Source organism: Oncorhynchus mykiss, chromosome 16, assembly GCF_013265735.2.
Source record: "Oncorhynchus mykiss isolate Arlee chromosome 16, USDA_OmykA_1.1, whole genome shotgun sequence".
Lineage (NCBI taxonomy): Eukaryota > Metazoa > Chordata > Actinopteri > Salmoniformes > Salmonidae > Oncorhynchus > Oncorhynchus mykiss.
The window spans coordinates 25,164,727-25,192,027 of NC_048580.1; the positions used below are offsets into that span (position 1 = coordinate 25,164,727).

The window sequence follows — 27,301 nt, forward strand, 5'->3', positions numbered from 1 at the left end:
GTATTTTATACCATCTATTGCATCTTGCCTTTGCTGCTCTGTCACTGCTCATCCATATATTTATATGTATATATTCTTATTCCATTCCTTTACTTAGATTAGTGTGAATTAGGTAGTTGTTGTGGAATTGTTAGAATACATGTTAGATATTGCTGCACTGTCGGAACTAGAAGCACAAGCACACGTCCATAGCAATAACATCAACATTTTACAATTATGAAACGCTTACATTGTACATATGTTTGTCCTCTGTGGTTGCCTGCCTTTCTTTGTTTGATGAAATCAATACTTTTTAATAAATGTTAATGAAATACAACCACCGACTGTTTTCTTGTTGCGATTTGATTTGCATTCGCGCCGAATTACCATTTTAGAGCAACAACAATGAGGAAGCAGTCAGTGGTTGTACTTGATAAAGGTTTTCTTGAAAAGTAGGCTATGGATTTCAGCAAACAAAGACGTGTAAGGAAGTACCCACGTTTCTTTAATCAACAAGCACAAAATAGTAGCTAATCGGCCATTCATGTTGAAATTAACTTTAAGGATAATGAAAACCTTACATTTCACTTATGAATCGGAACCATCCATATTCGAGGATGTTTATCGCAGTTTAATTTCGATACCAGTAGAGGGTAGTAGAGTGAAACCTAGCGTCCACACCAGACAATAAAAGCAAGAGAGAGCTGACAGACGGCAGCTCAGGCTCAACCTCAGCATCCTTTAAGGTGGTGGGCAACCGAGAAATGACTGCGAATTAATTGTCAACAGCCCAGTAACCCGCCCGGGAGAAATATGGATGTATGGCCGCCGAATTTGGAATAGAGATGTAGTTTCAAGGATGTCACCCATTTACATCTCTCGTTTGTTCCTCTTTATTTTTATCTCCGCGGTCTGGGAGACGCGAGCCAAATCTCTTCCAGATCAAGGAGCACTTGGTAAGCTCACGCCATATGGGATGCTGCACAATGAGGGAGGATGGGAGTGGTTGCGTTTTTAAAAAAAAAGGCTTTTGTTGACAAATATTAACGAAATTGCAACCGTTGGTTTGGAAGGATTCTTTGCTAATGATACGAGTCACCGTTTTTCTTAAATTGTATTGTTGATCAATGTGTATGTTGCATCAAATGGATCTTCGGAGCATCCCAATCAAATGAAATAGCTAGTCATGCCGTGAAGCGTGTGTGTTTATAAAAATTGGTAAAATAATCTTTACCTTATCAGCTTTTTGAAGATATGTAAAATCAAATAAAAAAACTCAATATAAGCGATCAAATTGTTACAACATAATTCTCCCTGTCAGGCTATTTGAAGGGCTCATCATGATAAGGGAAAATGTGCCGCTGTAAAACATATAGCCAGCATAGTCGAGGAAAATAAATCACAGGCCTAGGTGTTCACATATTTCTCTTGTTAGTTAGGTCCTAAATCGATGTCCCTTTAGCGGCTATGCTAGCCAGGGGTCAATATAGTAATTCATTTAACAGTAACAATGTATCCCGGCCATTCGTGCATTCAAAAACTGCTCATGTAGGCCTTGGCATAGAAATATACAGGCCTATATAGTATGTAAAGCATAGTCCCACTCCCAATAAAAAAAATCTGCTGTATCTATTCTATTCAGCCCTTCATATTTCATATTTGGTTCTGGAATATATTCATTGTATAAATACACCCCCAGCAATTATTTATTTTAGCCTGTGTCCTCAAACACACTAAATGCATTTGTTGAAACATTAGGGCTCTGTAATGATGGTATGCATGGCAGAAGGAAACACATATGCATGGGAATGCATGCATATGCATGTAGCCTGCTATTGGACAGAAATTAAGAATTAAGAATTAAGAATGGCAACATATGTCTATTTAACAGTCGGCCTAGGTCTCATCCTGTAGGCCTACACCCATTCCAGTAGCATTTTTATTTGCCATCTTGAAATACACCTAGTGGAGACTCCTGTATCCACTGAAACCTCCACAGCATAACCCATATCCATGGCATTAGAGAAACAAGATGCGAAACAAAATGTTCTCAGAGGAAACAATCAGTAGGGGGTCCCAAAGTGTCTACTTGGGTGTGAAGCTACACAGCGTTGGATAGGTTTAGAAAGAAACAATTGATCAATTTTATCTGTTGCTCGTGTTTATTGTATTGGCTTATTCAACTGAAGACCAAATACTGGACTTTGTCAACAACAATAACACCAGCAGCACACACGTTTACTTCTGCAAGTTAGCAGTCGCGAGTTTGGGACTATCATGGTTCTACCTGCATTTTTGTAAAAATTTTGTTTTTGGCTCTAGCCTAGTTCTGTGCAATGTACTCTACCTATCAGAGGTGGCTGGTGGGAGGAGCTATAGGAGGACGGGCTCATTGTAATGGCTGGAATGGAATTAATGGAATGCTAGCAAACATATGGAAACCACGTTTGGCTCTCTTCCATTTATTCCATTCCAGCCATTACAACGAGCCCATCCTCCTATAGCTCTTCCCACCAGTCTCCACTGCTACCCATATAGAACTCTAAATACACCAATTCAGGTTGTTAAGTTTAAAAGAATACCATATACAAATTGCTGACACCATTCAAAACAATGACGGTTCGGAACTTTTTAAGCCAATTTATCTCAGAATCAACTTTTTGCACATACATCCCAAGCTCTCGCAATTGAACTGTTATTTAACTAGGCAAGTCAGTTAAGAACAAATTCTTACTTAAAATGACGGCCTCCCTCGGCCAAACCCGGACGACGCTGGGCCAATTGTGCGCCGCCCTATGGGACTCCCAATCACGGCTGGATGTGATACAGCCTGGAGTCGAACTGTAGTGACATTTCTAACACTGAGATGCAGTGCCTTAGACCGCTGCGCCACTCGGGGGCCCAATAGAATGACATAGAAGCGGAATTATGACAGCACCATTGTGCGTGTTTGAGATCAACGACAGTCAGACTGCACAAAATCACTGGTCTAAAAATCATCCTGCATGCCAAATAACTACTAATTATGTGATCAAGATGATCAATTTCTGCACCTCACCTCGCCTCACTCACACTGATCCCCTCAAGCACTGATTGTTTTCATTCCTTTGCAGAGGTCCAGATCAGAGTTCAGGTGTTCGACAACAGTGACCTCTCACCTTTGGCCGGCGCCGCCATAGAGGTTCATGGGAACCGGTCTGTGTTAGCGTCCAGCCAGGCAGGCAGTGATGGCGTGCTTAGGGTGACCTTCCTGTACCACCCGGGGACCTGGGTCATCATTTCAGCGTCCAAACACGACTATGTCACCAACTCCGTCCCCTGGCACGCTAGCCGCATCCCTCGTAAGTGAAAATGCCTATTAGAAATTACTTTTCATTTCAGTTCACGAAAATGTGACGAGACGACAAGACTATTATGTGACTAAAATGGACGTGACTAAAACTAAACAAACATTTTCCAGAGTTTTAGTTGAATGATAACATAAACTAATGAAGAATGAAATTACTAAAATGTGACTAACACCAAAATTCATTTTAATACTAAAACTAAGACTGAAATATAACAAAACTGTTTGACATAGAAACACTGGATTTTAAGGCGGAGTTTTGAAATAATGTTGATTAATGATTAAATCTGGTCCCCTCACATACAATTATCTGTAAGGTCTCTCAGTTGAGCAATTTCAAACACAGATTCGACCACAAAGACCAGGAAGGTTTTCCAATGCTTCGCAAAGAAGGGCCCCTATTGGTAGATGGGTAAAAAAAAGCAGGCATTGAATATCCCTTTGAGCATGGTGAAGTTATTAATTACACTTTGGATGGTGTGTCAATACACCCAGTCACTACAAAGATACAGGCGCCTAATTCAGTTGCCGGAAAAGAAGGAAACCGCTTAGTTAAATCCCTATGAGACCAAGGGTGATTTTAAAACAGTTAGAGTTTAATGGCTGTGATAGGAGATGACTGAGGATGGATCAACAACATTTTACTGTAGTTATTACTTCACGATACTAACCTAAATGACAGAGTGAAAACAAGGAAGCCTGTATAGAATACAACTATTCCAAAACATGCATCTTGTTTGCAATAAGGCTTTAAAGTAAAACTACAAAAATATGGCAAAGAAATTAACTTTATATCCTGAAAGCGTAATGTTTGGGGCAAATACAACACATCACTGAGCACTACTCTTCATATCTTCCAGCATGGTGGTGGCTGCATCATGTTATGGGTATGCTTGTCATCGGCAAGGACTAGGGAGTTTTTTAGGATAAAAAGAAACGGAATAGAGCTAAGCACAGGCAAAATTCTAGAAAACCTGATTCAGTCTGCTTTCCAAGAGACACTGGGAAAAAAATAATCTTTCAGCAGGACAATAACCTAAAACACAAGGCCAAATATACACTGGAGTTGCTTACCAAGATGACATTGGTAAGTGACTTAGTTACAGTTTTGACTTAAATCGGCTTGAAAATCAATGGTATAACTGGAAAATGGCAGTCTAGCAAAGATCAACAACCAACTTGACAGAGCTTGAAGAATACAAATAATAATAATGTGCAAATATTATACCACCAAGGTGTGCAAAGCTCTTAGAGACTTACCCAGAAAGACTCACAGCTGTAATTGCTGCCAAATGTGATTCTAACATGTATTGAGTCAGGGGTGTGAATACTTAATAATTTAATTTGCAATAAATTTGCAATATTGTCTAAAAACAAGTTTTCACTTTGTCATTATGGGTGAATTGTGTGTAGATAGGTGAGATCATTTTTAAAAATCCATTTTGAATTCAGGGTGTAACACAACAAAATGTGGAATACGTCAAGGGGTATGAATACTTTCTGAAGGCACTGTAATTGGTTTGTATGTGTGGGGCTTTAGCTGAGATTGTTCTTTACGGAGTCAAGTGTATTTGTCCAGGCCTCAATTGTTTTGCTGTCGATAATTCTAATGTTATAACTTCTAACAGTAACTGTATCCACTGGTTATTTTTTTTTAGAATAGTCACACACAAAAAAAACACAAAAATAGGTTGCTCTGCCACATCCAGACCCACGCAGAAGTGATCCTATCCTTTTGTTTCTCTGTCTCTCAAAATAGGCTGAATTCCAAATTGGGGCCCCTAGCCGCTTCTCCCTAGGCATTCCTGTAGATCTGAAATGCAGGAGTAGATGTAAGAAATTGTCTAGCTAGACTCAGTCGCCCATTAATATTGGTGTTTTTCTCTCTTGCAGTGTATGCATCGGTCAGCTTGTACCTCCTAGTCCAGAGGCCAGGCACCCTCATTCTCTATGATGATGTCATCCAGGTGCTGCATGGATCCCCAGGTAGGCTACAATAACGACCTAAGTGGTATTGCCTAGTTGGTCTTTTTCAGTCTTTCTCCCTAGAACAACATCCAGACTAACTAGGATGATCAATTGAAATGAATAGAAGCCAAACTCTCTTAGGTGGGGGGGACCCATCCTGCCTATACATTTTACATTTGAGTCATTTAGCAGACGCTCTTATTCAGAGCAACTTACAGGAGCAATTAGGATTAAGTGCCTTGCTCAAGGGAATATTGACAGATTTTTCACCATGTCGGCTCGGGGATTCGAACCAGCAACCTTTCGGTTACTGTCCCAATGATCTTAACTGCTAATGGTAAGGGAAACACTGCTTCTTTGTCCTGCTCTCTGCATTACCTTTTCCTCCTAAAGGGGCAGTCTTTACTCAAGACTATTACATAAATTATGGAAGGAATGTGGTGTTTCAGGTTTGATGGACTATTTGAAATCTGATCAGAGTTTTGAGGCCAACAACAAACATTTATTGTCCAGAATCCACCTCCTTCAAAGAGGGGAGTGAAGGTCCAATTTTCACCTGACTCTTCTCTGTTCTTGCACCCAACGGCCTCCAGAGGTTCTCACGTGACACTCTTATTTCCTTCTGCTGTCTCCATAGCAACAACCACAGTGGAGTACTTGGCTGCTGTTTTGTACGAGTCCATTTCCCAAATTCATGACTGCATGTCTCATGTCTCAAACATACAGTACTATTGCCTTAAAGGGGCAATCTGCCGTAGATACAACAACAAAGCAGGCACCCCGCCACTGTTTTTGGTAAACAGCTTAGTGTTGGGGCTAGAGAAATGTTACCTCTCAAATTCATAAACAGAGCTATGGGTGCAAGGACTGACCATCCATGACATCAAAATCATAGTTTTAACCATGTTTAGAGGCTTTACAGTTTGTTTTGAGTAGCATGTTTAAAAACAATAAAATACGCTTATATTCTGGGTTCTTATGGGGTACGACAGTTTAACTAAGCCCATGAGGCATTTATAAGTCGTATTCTTCAAGAATCAATATGTACAGTATATATCATTAATGTAAAAGTAAAAAAAAAAAAATGTATGTAGCTACTGCAGATTGCCCCTTTCAGTGTTGATAGTGATGTAGTATTTTAACCTACATACTGTAGCTTTTATGTCAAAAAGTCACTGCCAGGCGAGTGCTGTTATGGTTGTACCAGACTTTGGGTCATTTTTCATTAGCCACCAGACAAGAAAAGGGACTGAAACGGTGTGTGGGGGGGGGGACGGGACGGACTACCAGGATTTGTCCAATAAGAAACACCATTTTTTTTTATTTTCTGTTAAATGCCCTACTGAACATGACCCATATGTCTCACGATTGGCATCTGTTACTTCCTTTATAGGTGCACGGAACCAGCCATTGGTCCAGCTCCAGAGAAAGTCCCTTCAGCTGCCAGCTGATTCCAACTACACAGCACTATCGGCTGTGCTGACTACTGCCAGAAGCCAGTATGAGATCGGGGGCTTCCCGTACCTCCTGGGCCTGGAAACCAACAGCACAGGTTGGCTTGGGAGAAAGAACATTTACATTTTAGTTATTTAACAGATGCTCGTATCCAGAGCGACGCACAATAAGTGCCTTCAATAAAGTAGGTAAGATAACTACATATCACGACGATCATTACAAAATCATGATTGGCCCAGCTTGTTTGGTGGTAGTTGATATCAAGGGCATAGTGTTAGGAATGCTTGTTGTTATAGGCTATGGGTGATCAACATATCTCTCTGTTCATCATATATGCATAGTCACTTTAACCATATCTACATGTACATACTACCTCAATCAGCCTGACTAACCGGTGTCTGTATGTAGCCTCGCTACTGTATATAGCCTGTCTTTTTTCTGTTTTATTTCTTTGCTTACCTATTGTTCACCTAACACCTTTTTTTGCATTATTGGTTAGAGCCTGTAAGTAAGCATTTCACTGTAAAGTCTACAGCTGTTGTATTTGGCGCACGTGACAAACTTTGATTTGATTTAACAATAACATGTACACTACAGGGGCAGAGACAGGATGGACAGACTTAACAGCACTGGCGGTGGTCAGCGTTCAGCTCTTTGACCACGATGGGACCGCCATCCAGGTGTCTGACCCGGTTCACGTCTCCGTACCGCTGCCCTCGGATACTCGCACCAGGATCGCCACCAGCATTCCCGCCTGGCTGTACCAGCCCAAGACGGGTATGTGAAAGCTACTGGGATCATATGTTCCATTTGAAATTCTCATATTCATCCATCAGTCTGTGTTATATCTATAGACACAAACATGATCAATAGGTAATCTGGGATAAAAATGACTCCTTAACCCATAAAGCTGCACTTTGTAGAAATCGCTCCGCCATTTCCTAGGTGCAAAAATTCTAGTAGTTTGCCTAATTTAAGTTTATGTGACAAAACAAACATGTACAGTGTAGATAACCATTGTACCAGCTAAACCGCTGTGAAATATATTATCCATAACCCAAATTATCGTACAGTATTTTTAGCTGTTTGAAGCTGGTGTAAAAAAACGGATAAAACAAACTTAAGAATGGGAAGCATAAAAATAGCCCCATAGAACATATCTACTGACTTGCTTTCAATGAGAATGACAGATCTATTACCACATATCTATGTGAATTTGGTCAGGTCACCCAAAAGGTTACATATTGCAGCTTTAATCTATATTAAGCATATCCCTGGACTGCATTGAGCATGCTTTTTAGTTCATTAGAAATCTTAAGGGGCCTGCACTTACAGCTTAATGAATGTTTCGGTAATGTATTACAAAATCCCTGGATTATTTCGTTTTAGAGACCAATTTCAGACTACCAAAATGACATATTATTTAACCTTTTTCTAACTAGGCAAGTCCGTTAAGAACAAATTCTTATTTACAATGACGGCCTACACCGGCCAAACCCTAACCAGGACGACACTGGGCCAATTGTGCACCGCCCTATGGGACTCCCAAACACAGCCAGTTGTGATACAGCCTGGAGTCGAACCAGGTTGTCTGTAGTGACACTTCTAGCACTGAGATGCAGTGCCTTAGACTGCTGCGCCACTCGGGAGCATATGTTTGAAAGCTTTTAACTTGTTGCCTACTAAAACATTTATATGTTGGGTGTGTGGATTTTGTTGCAGGTCTGTGGGTCAGGAATGGAACTGGCTACATTAAAAAAGAGGGCACACAACTAATCTGGAACGTGGTCGTTCCCCAGTTGGGGTATTGGGTCGCAGCCTTCCCTTCATCTGCAGGTACTGTAACTGGCTAATCGCCTTGTACTACGTCTTGGACATTTAGTTAGGATCTTAATTTAAGCCAGTTTGCTACAGCAGGAAAATAATCCTGCAGCAACTGGAAATATGAATTATTAGGTGGATTATAATTAATGGACATTTTTGTCGTGGTTGATACATTTTTCGTTAGGGTAAATCAAGTCTGAAGTCGAAATGAAAGACTTTAGAAGCTTTTTAAACACTCAAATACACTACAGGTTTGCATTTCCTGCTAGGCAGGAAAATTCACAGCAACAAAATAGTGATCAAATTAAGATACTACATCTGTAACAGCATCATCTACAAACTAACCAATTTCATCATGTAATGCTCATTGAACCCCGGTTGTTTTCTTTCTGCCGCGGTGCTTTTGCACACTGCACCACAATATATCGCTCAGATATTTCCCTTTTAGCCCACAAATATACAGTACCAGTAACTAGTCCTCTACTGCACATATTTCTGATTTTCATAGAAAAAAAGTATTCCATCCTATTTTAGGCTTTCGATTGTATCCCCAAAAATGTTTTATTTTTACCCCCTACACTCAAATCAAATGTATTGATATAGCCCTTTTTACATCAGTTGATATCTCAAAGTGCTGTACAGAAACCCAGCCTAAAACCCCAAACAGCAAGCAATGCAGGTGTAGAAGCACGGTGGCTAGGAAAAACTTCCTAGATAGGCCAAAACCTTGGAATAAACATAGAGAGGAACCAGGCTATGAGGGGTGGCCAGTCCTGTTCTGGATGTTTCCGGTGGAGATTATAACACAATAATAATAATAATAATCACAGTAGTTGTCGAGGGTGCAACAATTCAGCACCTCAGGAGTAAATGTCAGTTGGCTTTTCATAGCCGATCAATAAGAGTATCTCTACCGCTCCTGCTGTCTCTAGAGAGTTGAAAACAGCAGGTCTGGGACAGGTAGCACGTCCGGTGAACAGGTCAGGGTTCCATAGCCGCAGGCAGAACAGTTTAAACTGGAGCAGCAGCACAGCCAGGTGAACTGGGGACAGCAAGGAGTCATCATGCCAGATAGTCCCGAGGCATGGTCCTAGGGCTCAGGTCCTCCGAGAGAGAGAAAGAGAGAATTAGAGAGAGCATACTTAAGTTCACACAGGACACCGGATAAGACACGAGAAGTACTCCAAATATAACAGACTGACCCTAGCCCCCCGACACACAAACTACTGCAGCATAAATACTGGAGGCTGAGACAGGAGGGGTCAGGAGACACTGTGGCCCTATCCGATGATACCCCCGGACAGGGCCAAACAGGCAGGATATAACCCCACCCACTTTGCCAAAGCACAGCCCCACACCACTAGAGGGATATCTTCAACCACCAACTTACCATCCTGAGACAAGGCCGAGTATAGCCCACAAATATTTATTTTTTTGCCTCACGGCAAAGCTTTGCCATAAGGGTACTGAAACTCAAAGGAAAATCTGATATTTTCAGACCATTTATTTTAAATAAAATATAGTAGAAACAAGCACTCTTTTCATAAGAACATTTGTTCAGGACATATTTGTATTGTGCATTAAGCACAATTGTCTCTCCTCTTTCCCCTCCCCCTTGTCCCTCCCCACTGTCTCTCTCTCCATATGTCCCATCTGAATCTCTTTATCTATCTCTGTCTCCCCTCCTACCTCGTCTGTGTCTCTCTCTTTGCCCTCTCCTGTCCCTGTCCTCTCCTGTCACTTTGTCCTGGTTTGGAATAGTTATTTCTTCCAGGAATAATTATTGTATACAAGTTGGGCATAAACTAGTATTTCACTGCCTCTCAAACCTGTTCTCACTATCAGGGTATGATCCTTACTGCTCGATTTGGCTCCTTTCACCCATAGAATGTCCCTGTGTCCATTGCCTGTGATTGTCAGTGCAGGTCGAACAGTCTTGAGTATCTCCTCTCGTGGGAGCCTGTATTTTTGAGTGTTTGCCCCATCATTGTGAGTCTGCAATGGGCTCAGGTCATTGCAAGTATGCACATTTATATAAACCAACCGACTGTGCGGCCGGTGCAGTGGTTATGTTGGAGAGCAGCAAGCCGCTGATGTTAAGGGTGCGTGAATGAGGACCCAAAAGCGAACTAACGTAAACAGGGCTTCTTTAATAACAAAACATACGTAGGCTCAGATGGACCGGCAGATTCCGACAGGACAGGACAAGGTTGCAGCAAACATGACGATAGTCTGGTTCAGGCATGAATAACACAAACAAGAATCCGACAAAGACAGAAGCAGAAACAGAGAGAGATATAGAGACCTAATCAGAGGGAAAAAGGGAACAGGTGGGAAAAGGGGTGAACGAGGTAGTTAAAGAAGACAAGGAACAGCTGGGGGAAAGAGGGGAAGAAAAGGTAACCTAATACGACCAGCAGAGGGAGACAGGGTGAAGAGAAAGAACAGGAACAGGACACAACATGACAATACATGACAGTACCCCCCCACTCACCGAGCGCCTCCTGGCGCACTCGAGGAGGAAACCTGGCGGCAACGGAGGAAATCATCGATCAGCGAACGGTCCAGCACGTCCCGAGAGGGAACCCAACTCCTCTCCTCAGGACCGTACCCCTCCCAATCCACTAGGTACTGGTGACCACGGCCCCGAGGACGCATGTCCAAAATCTTACGGACCCTGTAGATAGGTGCGCCCTCGACAAGGATGGGGGGGGGGGGGGGGGGGGGAAGACGAGCGGGGGCGCGAAGAACGGGCTTAACACAGGAGACATGGAAGACCGGGTGGACGCGACGAAGATATCGCGGAAGAAGAAGTCGAACTGCGACAGGATTAATGATCTGAGCAATACGGAACGGACCAATGAACCGCGGGGTCAACTTGCGAGAAGCGGTCTTAAGGGGAAGGTTCTGAGTGGAGAGCCAAACTCTCTGACCGCGACAATATCTAGGACTCTTAGTTCTACGCTTATTAGCAGCCCTCACAGTCTGCGCCCTATAACGGCAAAGTGCAGACCTGACCCTCTTCCAGGTGCGCTCGCAACGTTGGACAAAAGCCTGAGCGGAGGGGACGCTGGACTCGGCGAACTGAGATGAGAACAGCGGAGGCTGGTACCCGAGGCTACTCTGAAAAGGAGATAGCCCGGTCGCAGACGAAGGAAGCGAGTTGTGGGCGTATTCTGCCCAGGGGAGCTGTTCTGACCAAGACGCAGGGTTGCGAAAAGAAAGACTGCGTAAGATGCGACCAATAGTCTGATTGGCCCGTTCTGCTTGACCGTTAGACTGGGGGTGAAAGCCGGAAGAGAGACTGACGGAAGCCCCAATCAAACGGCAAAACTCCCTCCAAAATTGAGACGTGAATTGCGGACCTCTGTCCGAAACGACGTCTGACGGAAGGCCATGAATTCTGAAAACATTCTTGATGATGATTTGTGCCGTCTCTTTAGCAGAAGGAAGCTTAGCAAGGGGAATAAAATGAGCCGCCTTAGAGAACCTGTCGACAACCGTAAGAATAACAGTCTTCCCCGCTGACGAAGGCAGTCCGGTGACAAAATCTAAGGCGATGTGAGACCACGGTCGAGAGGGAATGGGAAGCGGCCTGAGACGGCCGGCAGGAGGGGAGTTGCCGGACTTAGTCTGCGCGCAGACCGAACAAGCAGCCACGAAGCGACGCGTGTCATGCTCCCGGGTGGGCCACCAAAAACGCTGGCGAATGGAAGCAAGCGTACCCCGAACGCCAGGATGGCCGGCTAACTTGGCAGAGTGAGCCCACTGAAGAACGGCCAGACGAGTAGGAACGGGAACGAAAAGAAGGTTCCTAGGACAAGCGCGCGGCGACGGAGTTTGAGTGAGTGCTTGCTTTACCTGCCTCTCAATTCCCCAGACAGTCAACCCGACAACACGCCCCTCAGGGAGAATCCCCTCGGGGTCAGTGGAGGCTACTGAAGAACTGAAGAGACGAGATAAAGCATCAGGCTTGGTGTTCTTAGAGCCCGGACGATAAGAAATCACGAACTCGAAACGAGCGAAAAACAGCGCCCAGCGCGCCTGACGCGCATTAAGTCGTTTGGCAGAACGGATGTACTCAAGGTTCCTATGGTCAGTCCAAACGACAAAAGGAACGGTCGCCCCCTCCAACCACTGTCGCCATTCGCCTAGGGCTAAGCGGATGGCGAGCAGTTCGCGGTTTCCCACATCATAGTTACGTTCCGACGGCGACAGGCGATGAGAAAAATACGCGCAAGGGTGGACCTTGTCGTCAGAGAGGGAGCGCTGAGAAAGAATGGCTCCCACGCCCACCTCTGACGCGTCAACCTCGACAACGAACTGTCTAGTGACGTCAGGTGTAACAAGGATAGGTGCGGATGTAAAACGATTCTTGAGGAGATCAAAAGCTCCCTGGGCGGAAACGGACCACTTAAAGCACGTCTTGACAGAAGTAAGGGCTGTGAGAGGAGCTGCCACCTGACCGAAATTACGGATGAAACGACGATAGAAGTTCGCGAAGCCGAGAAAGCGCTGCAGCTCGACGCGTGACTTAGGGACGGGCCAATCAATGACAGCTTGGACCTTAGCGGGATCCATCTTAATGCCTTCAGCGGAAATAACAGAACCGAGAAATGTGACGGAGGAGGCATGAAAAGAGCACTTCTCAGCCTTCACAAAAAGACAATTCTCTAAAAGGCGCTGGAGGACACGTCGAACGTGCTGAACATGAATCTGGAGTGACGGTGAAAAAATCAGGATATCGTCAAGGTAAACGAAAACAAAGATGTTCAGCATGTCTCTCAGGACATCATTGACTAATGCCTGAAAGACAGCTGGAGCGTTAGCGAGGCCGAAAGGAAGAACCCGGTATTCAAAGTGCCCTAACGGAGTGTTAAACGCCGTCTTCCACTCGTCCCCCTCCCTGATGCGCACGAGATGGTAAGCGTTACGAAGGTCCAACTTAGTGAAAAACCTGGCTCCCTGCAGGATCTCGAAGGCTGAAGACATAAGAGGAAGCGGATAACGATTCTTCACTGTTATGTCATTCAGCCCTCGATAATCTATGCAGGGGCGCAGGGACCCGTCCTTCTTCTTAACAAAAAAAACCCCCGCTCCGGCGGGAGAGGAGGAGGGGACTATGGTACCGGCGGCAAGAGCTACAGACAAATAATCTTCGAGAGCCTTACGTTCGGGAGCCGACAGAGAGTATAGTCTACCCCGGGGGGGAGTGGTTCCCGGAAGGAGATCAATACTACAATCATACGACCGGTGTGGAGGAAGAGAGGTGGCCCTGGACCGACTGAACACCGTGCGCAGATCGTGATATTCCTCCGGCACCCCTGTCAAATCACCAGGCTCCTCCTGTGAAGAAGAGACAGAGGAAACAGGAGGGATAGCAGACATTAAACATTTCACATGACAAGAGACGTTCCAGGAGAGGATATAATTACTAGACCAATTAATGGAAGGATTATGACAAACTAGCCAGGGATGGCCCAAAACAACAGGTGTAAAAGGTGAACGAAAAATTAAAAAAGAAATGGTTTCGCTATGATTACCAGAAACAGTGAGGGTTAAAGGTAGCGTCTCACGCTGAATCCTGGGGAGAGGACTACCATCCAGGGCGAACAAGGCCGTGGACTCCCTTAACTGTCTGAGAGGAATGTCATGTTCCCGAGCCCAGGTCTCGTCCATAAAACATCCCTCCGCCCCAGAGTCTATTAAGGCACTGCAGGAAGCTGACGAACCGGTCCAGCGTAGATGGACCGACAAGGTAGTGCAGGATCTTGAAGGAGAGACAGGAGTAGTAGCGCTCACCAGTAGCCCTCCGCTTACTGATGAGCTCTGGCTTTTACTGGACATGAAGTGACAAAATGACCAGCAGAACCGCAATAGAGACAGAGGCGGTTGGTGATTCTCCGTTCCCTCTCCTTAGTCGAGATGCGGATACCTCCCAGCTGCATAGGCTCAGCACCCGAGCCGGCAGAGGAAGATGGTAGTGATGCGGAGAGGGGGGCAACGGAGAACGCGAGCTCCTTTCCACGAGCTCGGTGACGAAGATCAACCCGTCGCTCAATGCGAATAGCGAGCATTGCTCTGGGGAGCATTCAGTGGGCTCCCCAGAGTAACACGGCGGGTTATTGATTCTGGGCTCCGGAGATTCGAAAGCCCTGGAAGTGGCCGGTGGATCGAGGCGGAGATGGTGAACCTGTTCTATGAGGTTGGAGACTTGGGTGGCCAGGGTCTCAACGGCATGTCGAGCAGCAGACAATTCCTGCTCGTGTCTGCCTAGCATCGCTCCCTGGATCTCGACGGCTGAGTGGAGAGGATCCGAAGTCGCTGGGTCCATTCTTGGTCGGATTCTTCTGTTAAGGGTGCGTGAATGAGGACCCAAAAGCGAACTAACGTAAACAGGGCTTCTTTAATAACAAAACATACGTAGGCTCAGATGGACCGGCAGATTCCGACAGGACAGGACAAGGTTGCAGCAAACATGACGATAGTCTGGTTCAGGCATGAATAACACAAACAAGAATCCGACAAAGACAGAAGCAGAAACAGAGAGAGATATAGAGACCTAATCAGAGGGAAAAAGGGAACAGGTGGGAAAAGGGGTGAACGAGGTAGTTAAAGAAGACAAGGAACAGCTGGGGGAAAGAGGGGAAGAAAAGGTAACCTAATACGACCAGCAGAGGGAGACAGGGTGAAGAGAAAGAACAGGAACAGGACACAACATGACAATACATGACAGCTGAATAGCAGCCATGCTGTATTATTGTTGTTCTGCTGACCTCTGACAATGGCTTGGCGTTTATAGTGTTCCAGGTGTTTCCAATTTGTACTGGATAAGATTCAGCTTTCGATAAAACGAAGCTTGACAAAATGTTAGAAATGAGTTCCTATACATCCTAAACCTCGTATGATCATTCCCATTCACACAAAATAATTATAAATCGTTTTAGAATGATTTCTTGTGAGGGAAGGCGGAAAACAACCCTAACGGTGTACTTTGGCTGCTCTATGAGTGGTCTGGATCACTCATAGATGTGAAAAGGTTTTTAAGAGCCACCTAACTAACGAAGGCTCTGGGAAACACCTCGGCTACTGAAGATAACATCGTAAGTTGGTTCTAACGATGATTTTCAGGCTATGAAGGCTCTGGGAAACGAGGCCCAGTACCATTATCCCGTTGGGAAATGTTTTGCTCCAAAAATATGACATCCCATGTAGCACATAAACACTATTTGGACTTCATTAATCACTTGAAGTACTGTGAAGGTGATATTATCCTACATTAATGATCTGCCATGCTAAACAGCATGTACAGTATGTACCATTCTTCCTGTTTAGTGGTGCACTTTCTCCTTTGAACATCTTTGGTGGAATGACACAGGTGTTATGTCCCTTCCCCAATCCCACAAGAAGATGAGCCATGCTACAGTATACTGATCAGACCTGAGTTCAAATACTATTTGTTGTATTTCAAATACTTTCACATACATTTCAAAGTAAGTGTTTGTTTCTTTGTAAATACAAGTGGTTGAATATTGGAATGTATTTTGAATTAAACTTGGAAAGTATTGGCATGTATTTGAGACAAGTGTATTTTCAAGTACACATATTTAAATACTCCATGCATTTGAACCCAGGTCTGATGCTGATACTCAGTCCCCAGCTGTTTCATTCCAGAAGGTTCCTCCCCCTGTCTTCATTCACACTCCTTCACAGATGTCACAGGACTGGGGGAAAAAAACATAACATTACATCCTGCATGTCCAAACATGTCCACTGTACAAGTTTCTAACCCCTACACAGAGACGATATGATCTGCGGAGTTCAAGGCAATACTCCATTTCAACAAGCCGCCCCACAAGACACCAGACATCTTTCTTGGCAAGAGCTCTCAAACTATATGCAAATTATATCTCTATCACTAAAGACATTCATATGCATAATTATTGATTTAATGGTATGCCAATTTGATGATCATGACTAATGATTTATTGATGACGCACTGTCCATGTCGTTAGGTTGATCATATGTTTTACTTATGTTTAATATTGTATGACATCACATGTATGTATGTTGCTGCATATGTACCAAGATGTTCAAAGAAACCTAAATATAAACAAACCACACATGACATATCGAAGTTACAGGGAGAGGGACAACTGCTTGTCTGAATGAAATATACAGTGCATTTGCAAAATATTCAGACTTTGTTACGTTACAGCCTTCAAAAATGGATTTAAAAAAAATCCTCATCAATCTACAAAAAATTCAAAACAGAAATATCTTATTTACATAAGAATTCAGACCCTTTGCTATGAGACTTGAAATTGAGCTCAGGTGCATCCTGTTTCCATTGATCATACTGGAATTGTTTCTACAACTTCAATTGATTGGTCATGATTTGGAAAGGCACACACCTGTCGATATGAGGTCCCACAGTTGACAGTGCATGTCAGAGCAACAACCAAGCCATGAGGTCGAAGGAATTGTCCGTAGAGCACAGAGACAGGATTGTGTCAAGGCACAGATCTGGGGAAGGATACAAAAAAAAATTCTGCAGCATTGAAGGACCCCAAGAACACAGTGGCCTCCATCGTTGTTAAATGGAAGAAGTTTGGAACGACCAAGATTCTTCCTAGAGCTGGCCACCCGGCCAAACTGAGGAATCGGGGGAGAAGGGCCTTAGTCAGGGAGGTGACCAAGAACCCAATGATCACTCTGACAGAGCTCCAGAGTTCCTCTGGGGAGATGGGAGAACCTTCCAGATGGACAACCATCTCTCCAGCACTCCACCAATCAGGTCTTTATGACAAAGTGGCCAGACAGAAGCCACTCCTCATTTAAAATGCAGCCCTCTTGGAGTTTGCCAAAAGGCACCTAAAGGACTCTCAGACCATGAGAAACAAGATTCTCTGGTATGACGAAACCAAGATTGAACTCTGGTCTGAATGCTAAGCATCACGGCTGGAGGAAACCTGGCACCATCCCTACGGTGAACCATAGTGGTGGCATCATTATGCTGTGGGGTTGTTTTTCAGCTGCAGGGACTGGATGACTAGTCAGGATCGAGGGAAAGATGAACGGAGCAAAGTACAGAGAGATTCTTGATGAAAACCTGCTCCATAGCGCTCAGGACCTCAGACTAGGCCGGAGGTTCACCTTCCAACAGGACAACGACCCTAAGCACACAGCCAAGACAACTCAGGAGTAGTTTTGGGACAGGTCTCTGAATATCCTTGAGTGACCAAGCATGTCCTTGAGTGGCCCAGCCAGAGCCCAGACTTGAACCCAATCGAACATCTCTGGAGAGACCTGAAAATAGCTGAGCAGCGAAGCTACCCATCCAACCTGACAGAGCTTGAAAGGATCTGCAGAGAAGAATGAGAGAAACTCCCCAAATACAGGTGTACCAAGAAGACTCGAGTCTGTAATTGCTGATAAAAGTACTTCAAGAAAGTACTGAGATAAGGGTCTGAATACTTACACTACCGTTCAAAAGTTTGGGTTCACTTAGAAATGTCCTTGTTTTTGAAAGAAAAGCACATTTTTTTTGTCCATTAAAATGATCAGAAATACAGTGTAGACATTGTTAATGTTGTAAATGACTATTGAGCTGAAAATGGCAGATTTTATCAGCAACCATCCCTCCTGTGTTCCAATGGCACATTGTGTTAGCAAATCCAAGTTTATCATTTTAAAAGGCTAATTGATCATTAGAAAACCCTTTTGCAATTATGTTAGCACAGCTGAAAACTGATTAAAGAAGAAATAAAACTGGCCTTCATTAGACTAGTTTAGTGTCTGGAGCATCATCATTTGTGGGTTTGATTACAGGCTCAAAATGAAAAAAAAACGATTTAATCAATGTATAAGGCTGTAACGCTACGTTAAAGACGTAACGTTACGTTAGACGTAACGTAACAGTCTAAAGCTGTAACGTAACAGAGGGTGGAAAAAGTCAAGGGGTCTGAATATATTCCCGAATGCACTGTAATCCCTTTAGTTGTAAGTAGGCTTCTGCTTCAATCATGGTTCAAATACATTATGTAAAATACTATAATATTACTGGTGTGCTTGATTTAGCTTGGAATTGGCACTTTTGGGACTACTCCACTGTTTCCATTGTACCAGGCAAAGTAAATCAAGCGCCGTTCCAGTATTTTAAAGTATTTGACCCAGGTCTGCTCTGCTTTTTCTTCCACTCAGGCGTAATCCTGGGTTTCAGGTGCCCTTGATTTAGCATGGAGTTTGCACTTTTGGAACTACTCTATCGGTTACATTTTATCAGGCAAACTAAATCAAGCGCAGCTCCAGTATCTGACCCAGGCCTGTTCCTATGGGCTTTGTCTTTCATGCAGGCGTGGGTCTGGGCGGTCACTCGGGCCTGAGAGACATCACCACCTACCACACCCTGTTCCTGCTCTCCATCCTGGGTTCGCTGGCCCTGCTGGTGCTCATCCTGCTCTGTGTGCTGCTCTACTACTGCAGGTGTGGAGCACGTAGACATACAGTGGGGCAAAAAAGTATTTAGTCAGCCACCAATTGTGCAAGTTCTCCCACTTAAAAAGATGAGAGAGGCCTGTAATTTCCATCATAAGTACACTTCAACTATGACAGACAAAATGAGAAAAAAAATCCAGAAAATCACATTGTAGGATTTTTAATGAATTTATTTGAAAAATATGGTGGAAAATAAGTATTTGGTCATAACAAAAGTTTCTCAATACTTTGTTATATACCCTTTGTTGGCAGTGACAGAGGTCAAACGTTTTCTGTAAGTCTTCACAAGGTTTACACACACTGTTGCTGGTATTTTGGCCCATTCCTCCATGCAGATCTCCTCTAGAGCAGTGATGTTTTGGGGCTGTTGCTGGGCAACATGGACTTTCAACTCCCTCCAAAGATTTTCTATGGGGTTGAGATCTGGAGACTGGCTAGGCCACTCCAGGACCTTGAAATACTTCTTACAAAGCCACTCCTTCGTTGCCCGGGCGGTGTGTTTGGGATCATTGTCATGCTGAAAGACCCAGCCACGTTTCATCTTCAATGCCCTTGCTGATGGAAGGAGGTTTTCACTCAAAATCTCACGATACATGGCCCCATTCATTCTTTCCTTTACACGGATCAGTCGTCCTGGTCCCTTTGCAGAAAAACAGCCCCAAAGCATGATGTTTCCACCCCCATGCTTCACAGTAGGTATGGTGTTCTTTGGATGCAACTCAGCATTCTTTGTCCTCCAAACACGACGAGTTGAGTTTTTATCAAAAAGTACTATTTTGGTTTCATCTGACCATATGACATTCTCCCAATCTTCTTCTGGATCATCCAAATGCTCTCTAGCAAACTTCAGACAGGCCTGGACATGTACTGGCTTAAGCAGGGGGACACGTCTGGCACTGCAGGATTTGAGTCCCTGGCGGCGTAGTGTGTTACTGATGGTAGGCTTTGTTACTTTGGTCCCAGCTCTCTGCAGGTCATTCACTAGGTCCCCCCGTGTGGTTCTGGGATTTTTTCTCACCGTTCTTGTGATCATTTTGACCCCACGGGGTGAGATCTTGCGTGGAGCCCCAGATCGAGGGAGATTATCAGTGGTCTTGTATGTCTTCCATTTCCTAATAATTGCTCCCACAGTTGATTTCTTCAAACCAAGCTGCTTACCTATGGCAGATTCAGTCTTCCCAGCCTGGTGCAGGTCTACAATTTTGTTTCTGGTGTCCTTTGACAGCTCTTTGGTCTTGGGCATAGTGGAGTTTGGAGTGTGACTGTTTGAGGTTGTGGACAGGTGTCTTTTATACTGATAACAAGTTCAAACAGGTGCCATTAATACAGGTAACAAGTGGAGGACAGAGGAGCCTCTTAAAGAAGAAGTTACAGGTCTGTGAGAGCCAGAAATCTTGCTTGTTTGTAGGTGACCAAATACTTATTTTCCACCATAATTTGCAAACAAATTCATTAAAAATCCTACAAAGTGATTTTCTGGATTTAAAAAAATAATTTTGTCTGTCATAGTTGAAGTGTACCTATGATGAAAATTACAGGCCTCTCTCATCTTTTTAAGTGGGAGAACTTGCACAATTGGTGGCTGACTAAATACTTTTTTGCCCCACTGTAGGTCTCACTTCTAATGGGCTTCTACATTATGAACATGCGTTAGGAACAAACAACAAAATAATACATTTTTTGATTTGTTTTGTCTGGGGTTTCCATGTTTTTGTCCAAGTTTTTTGTTTATTTTTGTCTGGGGTTTTGTTTGTTTTGTCAGAGTTTTTTAGTTTTGTCTGACTTTTTTGTTTTGTTCTTTTTCCAGACGGAAATGTCTAAAACCACGGCGACAACAGGGAAAGCCACACACTGCTCTGAACAGCTCCAAGCGCGACCAGGGCACCTCCACTTCCCGCCTCAACCTCATCTGTGGCGGCCACGTTGAATCCGGTCCATCCAATGATGCCAACAAATCTGACCCATCCCCCTCACGAGACTACCAGAGCTCGCGGGAGGAGTTCGCCAAGCACGTCCCCGCCCACAAGCTGCGGCATTCGAAGGCGAAAGGAGCCTCGGGACCCCAGAGGGGCGAGAGCTTCCCTATGAAGGTGACCCGCGCCACAGACACCAACAATCTCGACAACCCCCTGCTACTGCAAGAAGACTACTCACGGAACTACAGCCCCATCATGGAGGACGACAAGGACTCGGACTACCACATACGCTGCCACACCGCCAACGACAATCGTGGCTACACCTCAGATGGGGGCTCCCCACCTCGTTTCCTGTCGGACAAGTCAGACAAGCCTCCCGAGTACTCTGCGGCCGCCGCCGACCACCTGGCCCGCCCGACATCGCTCAACACGCAACCGGGCCAGATCATCTTCTGCCACTCCATGGACCAGATGAAGGAAAACATGTACCGAAGCATGGTGCCCACCTTGGTCATACCGGCCCATTACATGCGTATGTCCTCAGATTTCTCCGGGAAGGAGCAGCAGCAGGATAAGGAAGGGGGGATGCAGATGGGTGCCGGTCAGTCACACCATCCCCAGCAACAGAGCCAGCACCAGCAGCACCAGCAGCAGGGCGGCTCCCAAGGGGATGACTCGGAGGGTCAAAACTGGAACTCGGACCCATCCCAAGGCCCTGTGCGGATCCCTGTGCTCTTTAACGACTCCACCATGGCACAGATGAATGGCGAGCTGCAGGGGCTGACTGAGAAGAAGCTCCTGGAGCTGGGCATTAAGCAGCACCCACGCGCCTGGTTCATCTCAATGGACGGCCGCGCCAACCACGTGCGCCATTCTTACATCGACGTGAGCAACGACCTCAGCAGCGGCGGAATTGGCGGGGGAGGCGGTGGCCCCAGCTGCAGCACAATCCGAGAAGCCAACCTCGAAGGACCCATGGACGGCACCCAAGACCGCAAGGCTGCGGCAATCCGTAAGGGTAAGGACGAACGGTGGGGAACTGGTGGACGGAAGGGTGGTGGTAGTAAGGGCATGTCCAAGCTGGCATACCAGGAGCACAGCGAGCCCAGCAGCAGCGAGGGCCGCCCAGTGTCGCCCGAGGAGAATTCCCTTACCCCGCTGCTGGACGAGGGGCCCTCGTCGCGGGGCTCCACCGTCCCCCGGAGAGGCCGCAGCCGCATGAACAGCGCGCGCAGCAGCAACAGCGAGAACCGTCGCGACTCCATGACTAGCCCAGAGGACGACCCGGACAGCAAGGATGAGAACAAGAAGAGCCCGTGGCAGAAGATCGAAGACCGGCCTCTCATGGTGTTTCCCCCTAAAAAGTTGTAGGCTAACATCTCAGGCTCCACTCATATGGAACGTAAGAGTTGGTCCAGTAGTCAGGGCAGTTCTACAGCCATTTTGAGACACCTAGAGAAACAATAAAAGGAAGGTGGAGGAGTAGCATTTGACCGAAAGAAGATCCTAGAAAAGCACAAGCCTGCTTGATAATCCGTCAAATGGTACTATTTTAATGGCAGCCTCTTTCTATGGTTTTTGTGTTTCACATTTATTCGATCGCACCCCTAATTCCCATCATTCTTCTCCATGTCTTTACAAATCCATTTTTTAAATCCCTCTCAGTAAATTAGACTCTGAGCCACTGACTTTGGAAATAACCATCTTAACGAAGAAAACCCAAATGGCTATATTTGGAGAGAACTAACCTACAGTATCTTGTTGCGACTGAAATAATTTGCCCAGTATTGTGAATGGACTTCTACATGAGAAAGACAAGTTACTTCAAGGACAGGACTACCCTCTTCTCTCCTGGACTTGTGTACTACACATTTATGAAGGCCAGGGTCAATTCCATTTCAGTTCAGTCATTTCAGGAAGCAAACCGAAATGTGTAATTTCCGTTTGCGCCAGGAATTGGCTGAATTAAAATGGTACCAAAACTCTGATATAGGCCCACCTTGAGTTTTAGTGGTTGTAATTCTGTCACTTTGGTCTGCCTGCTTCCTGGACCATAAGGAGATACTGTATCTCTGTGAAGACATTAGCACACATTATCCCAAAGCATAAATGTGTGGAGATTATGTGGTTTCTTTCTTTATGGTTTTCTATTTGGAGGATTTTTATGGAATGATAGTTAGTGTAAAATATCTGTTGATCTCCATTTGTCGTGTGTACAATTATGTACTTTTAATGTGAAATGTGCATTACTCCTTCAGGGAAATGTATTTGCAATTCTTTATGTGTTGTAATGATTTACTATAATACTGTAAGCCACTTATCTGAGGTGGGATCTCCTACAATTTTGCACAGATTTGCCATCCTGGTACATGCCACCGGCCATTTTATATTCCACGGGTTTTATTTAGAATTTTTTCTGTTTTTGTGTTTGGAATACCACGGTTGCTATGGGAGATCATGCTGTCTCAATGCATATGATGTAAGCATTTGTAGGCCAATTTCGAAACTGTAGAATAACTGCATTACCTATAATGCTCTACTCAACCATCAAAAATCTTCTCCATCCATTGGACAACCCCTCTCTTACAATCACCACCGACCTCTGTGACAGTTTTCTGGCCTTCAGGCTATCTACCAACAGCTGCAGTAGTCTCACCTCACCCCCCCCCCCCCAGTGTTACATTTGAACCCCACATCCCTAACATCACCAAGTCAGCCTTTTCCCACCTCAAAAACATCTCATGACTTAGACCCTCTCTCACTGACACCACAACCCTCATCCATGCCTTTGTTTTATCATGCTGGCCTATTGCAACGCCATTCTCTACGGACTCCCCAACAAAACACTGGGCAAACTTCAAAATTCAGCTGCACGGGTACTCCCACACACCAGATCTTGGGACCACATCACCCCCAACCCTCATCAACCTCCACTGGCTCCCAGTTCAATACAGGATCATATTGCTCATGCTCACCTGCAAAGCACTCAATGGACTGGCGCCAACATACCTTACTGACGTCCTGCACCTCTACACTCCCACCTATTCACAGCGCCCCGCTCCATGGGAGACTGGGTTTTTAGCTGTGCAGCTCCTCAAGTCTGGATCTTCCTCACTCTCCATGTCAGAACCGGACAATCCATACACATATTCAAGTCCACACTAAATAGACACCTCTTCACACAGGCTTACCCGGATTATCGGCTGCTTTAGCTTTTATCCTCTGTCTAGTTCACTTCCCTGGTTAATCTGTCATCGTGTTTAGTGTTCTCCATGGTTAGTCTGTCCTTACATTTAGTGTACTTTTATATACTTAATTATTTTATGATGTGATTTTAATGCTTTTTATCCTGCTGATTCTCGTGTGTATGTAAAGTGACTTTGGGTGTTGTGAAAAGTGCTTCAAATAACATTTATTTTTGTTATTATTATAATGCCCATTGACTGAACATTCCAAATGACTATGGCAATTATGCATCACAATGCTACAATGGCAATTATGCGTCACAATATAAATTATATTTATATTGTGTAGGGCAGGCCAGTAACTTTTGCAACCAAATCATTGTATTGTACCCCAAAAAATAGGAGAGGGGAATTCCACTTTCACATATATTTTCTAGTTTTTATTTAGACAGATTCAATTGCAAGGGGATACAGAGGTAACGAGGGGAAAAGTCGGAAGGGTCAACTCGGGGATTAAACCCGGGTCTCTGGCGGGGAGTCGCATATAATATGTCACACAAAGATTGCATTTTTTTCGTGAGCAATTGACAGTGAGCAAAATAACCATAACATTTTAAATAAACGGGAAGGTGCAAATAGCTTATTAGCAGCATGAATTTCTGCTCTGTAGGTGGGGTTATTGAGTGAACAATCATGTGATGGGTGCAGTCCACAAAGATAAAATTGCAATGAATCAAATGAATCAGATCTATTGATTTACCGCCTGTAGGGGAGGCGGTGCCACTGGTGTATTGTATATAGCTATCAAAGATGACGATAACAATTTGAAATGTCGGTCATGATGCACAACCTTTCTTTTACTTCCAGGGTCTTCATTCATTTGTGTAGTATTGATACACTTTGCCCAAATTTGAGACATTTCTGCTTTTCTCCTGTGCCATTTGGTTATTTGCTTGCTGTAAATAATATTTAGCTTTGAGAGTCTACCTTTTGGTTGAAGGTTGCATGTATGAAATAAGCATAAGGCACCAAAAAAAAAGGCCATGCAAATCTGTACCACTTTTCTCCTGTAAGTGCCTTTTTACATAGGGTTAAGTGACTGGCATGGAGGGCCTTTTCAAAATGCAGTCCAAGAAGGTTTTACATCACCTAAGCTAATCTTGTCAAATGGACAGACACAAAAATGGAAGCACACTGCATTTAGTTAAGAACACACATATCTTCCCCGGGGGAGAGCATGCATGCCAAAATTTATCAATGACTCATTTTGTGTTCAATATGTCCTTGTGTTCATAGTTTCTTGTGTCTATCATTTCTCAACAAACGTGGTAGACTAAGTGATTGCTATTTATTGTACAAGTTTGATAACTGACAAATTCAGAGAACTATATAAGATTGTGTGTGTATATGTACTGTATGTGCATGTAATATGTAGAGTAGAGTGTTTTTAATGGAAAGTCTTTTTTGATAATATCCAGAATGTTGCTGGCACACATGAAGTATATCAAATTCTGTTGCCAAATGTACACACATTTTAGATGAATTTCGCTCTACTCTTAAAATTCACTTCCGGTCTTAAATGTTTACAAGTACAACATACTGGCCAATATGCTCTCACTGTAGATTGCATCACAATTGCCTATGACACTTAACAACTGTGAATCATATTTCTTACAGATGTAAATGAAGAAATGCATAGCTACAGTACAACACAGTCACAAAGAGTTGGTGCAGTAGATCTGTAAATGGATGTAATACCATTGAGAGAGATTGTAAAAAATAGACAAAAAAGTTATGAAAAATGCAACAATGCGAGGGTAAAACATTATTATGTTGCAGTACATTTTTTTTCTCTCTCTGTTTATAAATGGGGAGGACTTTGTTCCGTTTATATTGACAGTAGACTTTTATGAATTTCTTGTTTTTGCTATTTTCAAAGTCGTTCAGAATAATGTTCACTTAAATGTATAGTATGGCTACCCTGACTCTGGATGAAAAATTGTATAGCCCTATTCTAATGGATTCCCAGGTCTATTCTTGCCAAATTATGTCATTTTTTTTTCGTACAAGCTGTCTATAACCTTTTCCAATGCAGTAAGACAATTGTGATGTCGTGTTTGGTTGGTTACAAGAGGCAAAATAAATGTTCAGAATCTCCCTACCTACTACTAGGCCGGATATGACAGCATCTTGATATTAGTGCAATTGTGGATTTGTTTAGTTTGATACCAGACCTTGAATTGAGCAAAATTACAAAAATAGATGCATTCAAGTTTTTCCCAAAGTATTTTTAAAAGTTTTGTGATATCACAATATTACAAAATCAAAAAACAAAACGTACCTGTACACAAGTCTGAGTAATGTCCTGCAAATCTTACTTGTGGTTGTGAATTCAATAAATGTATGTTGGGGTCACCTAATTTCCATCCAATACCCTGATTGCACAAAAACACATTATTGTCACTATTGTGTATAAAGAGCAGCTGTATATTAAAAACATCTTTGGGAGTGGAAGAGGAGACAACACGTTGTATATTATTCTGTGTGAGAAAAAAAAACAGTCAGTTTGTAAACTGTAAATCGATTCTGTACATGAGATAAGATAGAAATAAACTTGTTTGCACTGTCTAACAATTACATTGGGGATGTGATTTTGTGTACATTTTTATCTCTGCTTGTTCTCATCCGTTCACTTTTGTCCTTAGCCGCTACTTTCTTTTACTGTGGTGAGGCCTTTAGCGGGTCATTTCTGTAGATCTCACACCAGCCATCCATATCTCTCTCTCTCAATTGGCTTTATTGGCATGACGTATTGAAAGCACAATGTTACATTACAAAAGAGTAATAATGGGACTAGATGAAATGATAATAGCTTTAGAAAATACACATTCTTTGTAACGATTTTCTTTGGTGGAAGAAGGAGTGGACCAAAGCGCAGCGTCGGACGTGTTCATGATACCTTTATTAAACTGAACACTGAATACAAACGAACAAAATAATAAAGGAAAACCGAAACAGTGGTGAAAACACTGAAACGGAAAATAATCACCCACAACTCAAAATGGGAAAACAGGCTACCTAAGTATGGCTCTCAATTAGAGACAACGATAGACAGCTGCCTCTGATTGAGA

At 43.9% G+C, this 27,301-nt stretch overlaps 1 protein-coding gene across 1 annotated transcript; it reads left to right on the forward strand.

Moving 5' to 3' along the window:
• Positions 1–659: 659 nt before the first annotated feature.
• On the forward strand, positions 660–26,807 carry LOC110491714 (protein FAM171A2). Its single transcript, XM_021565388.2, has 8 exons — positions 660–935; positions 3,093–3,320; positions 5,219–5,311; positions 6,687–6,845; positions 7,346–7,525; positions 8,471–8,584; positions 18,928–19,057; positions 20,877–26,807. Exons 1-8 carry the CDS (start codon positions 797–799, stop codon positions 22,354–22,356), a joined length of 2,523 nt encoding a protein of 840 aa, XP_021421063.1. The 5' UTR covers positions 660–796; the 3' UTR covers positions 22,357–26,807.
• Positions 26,808–27,301: the final 494 nt, after the last annotated feature.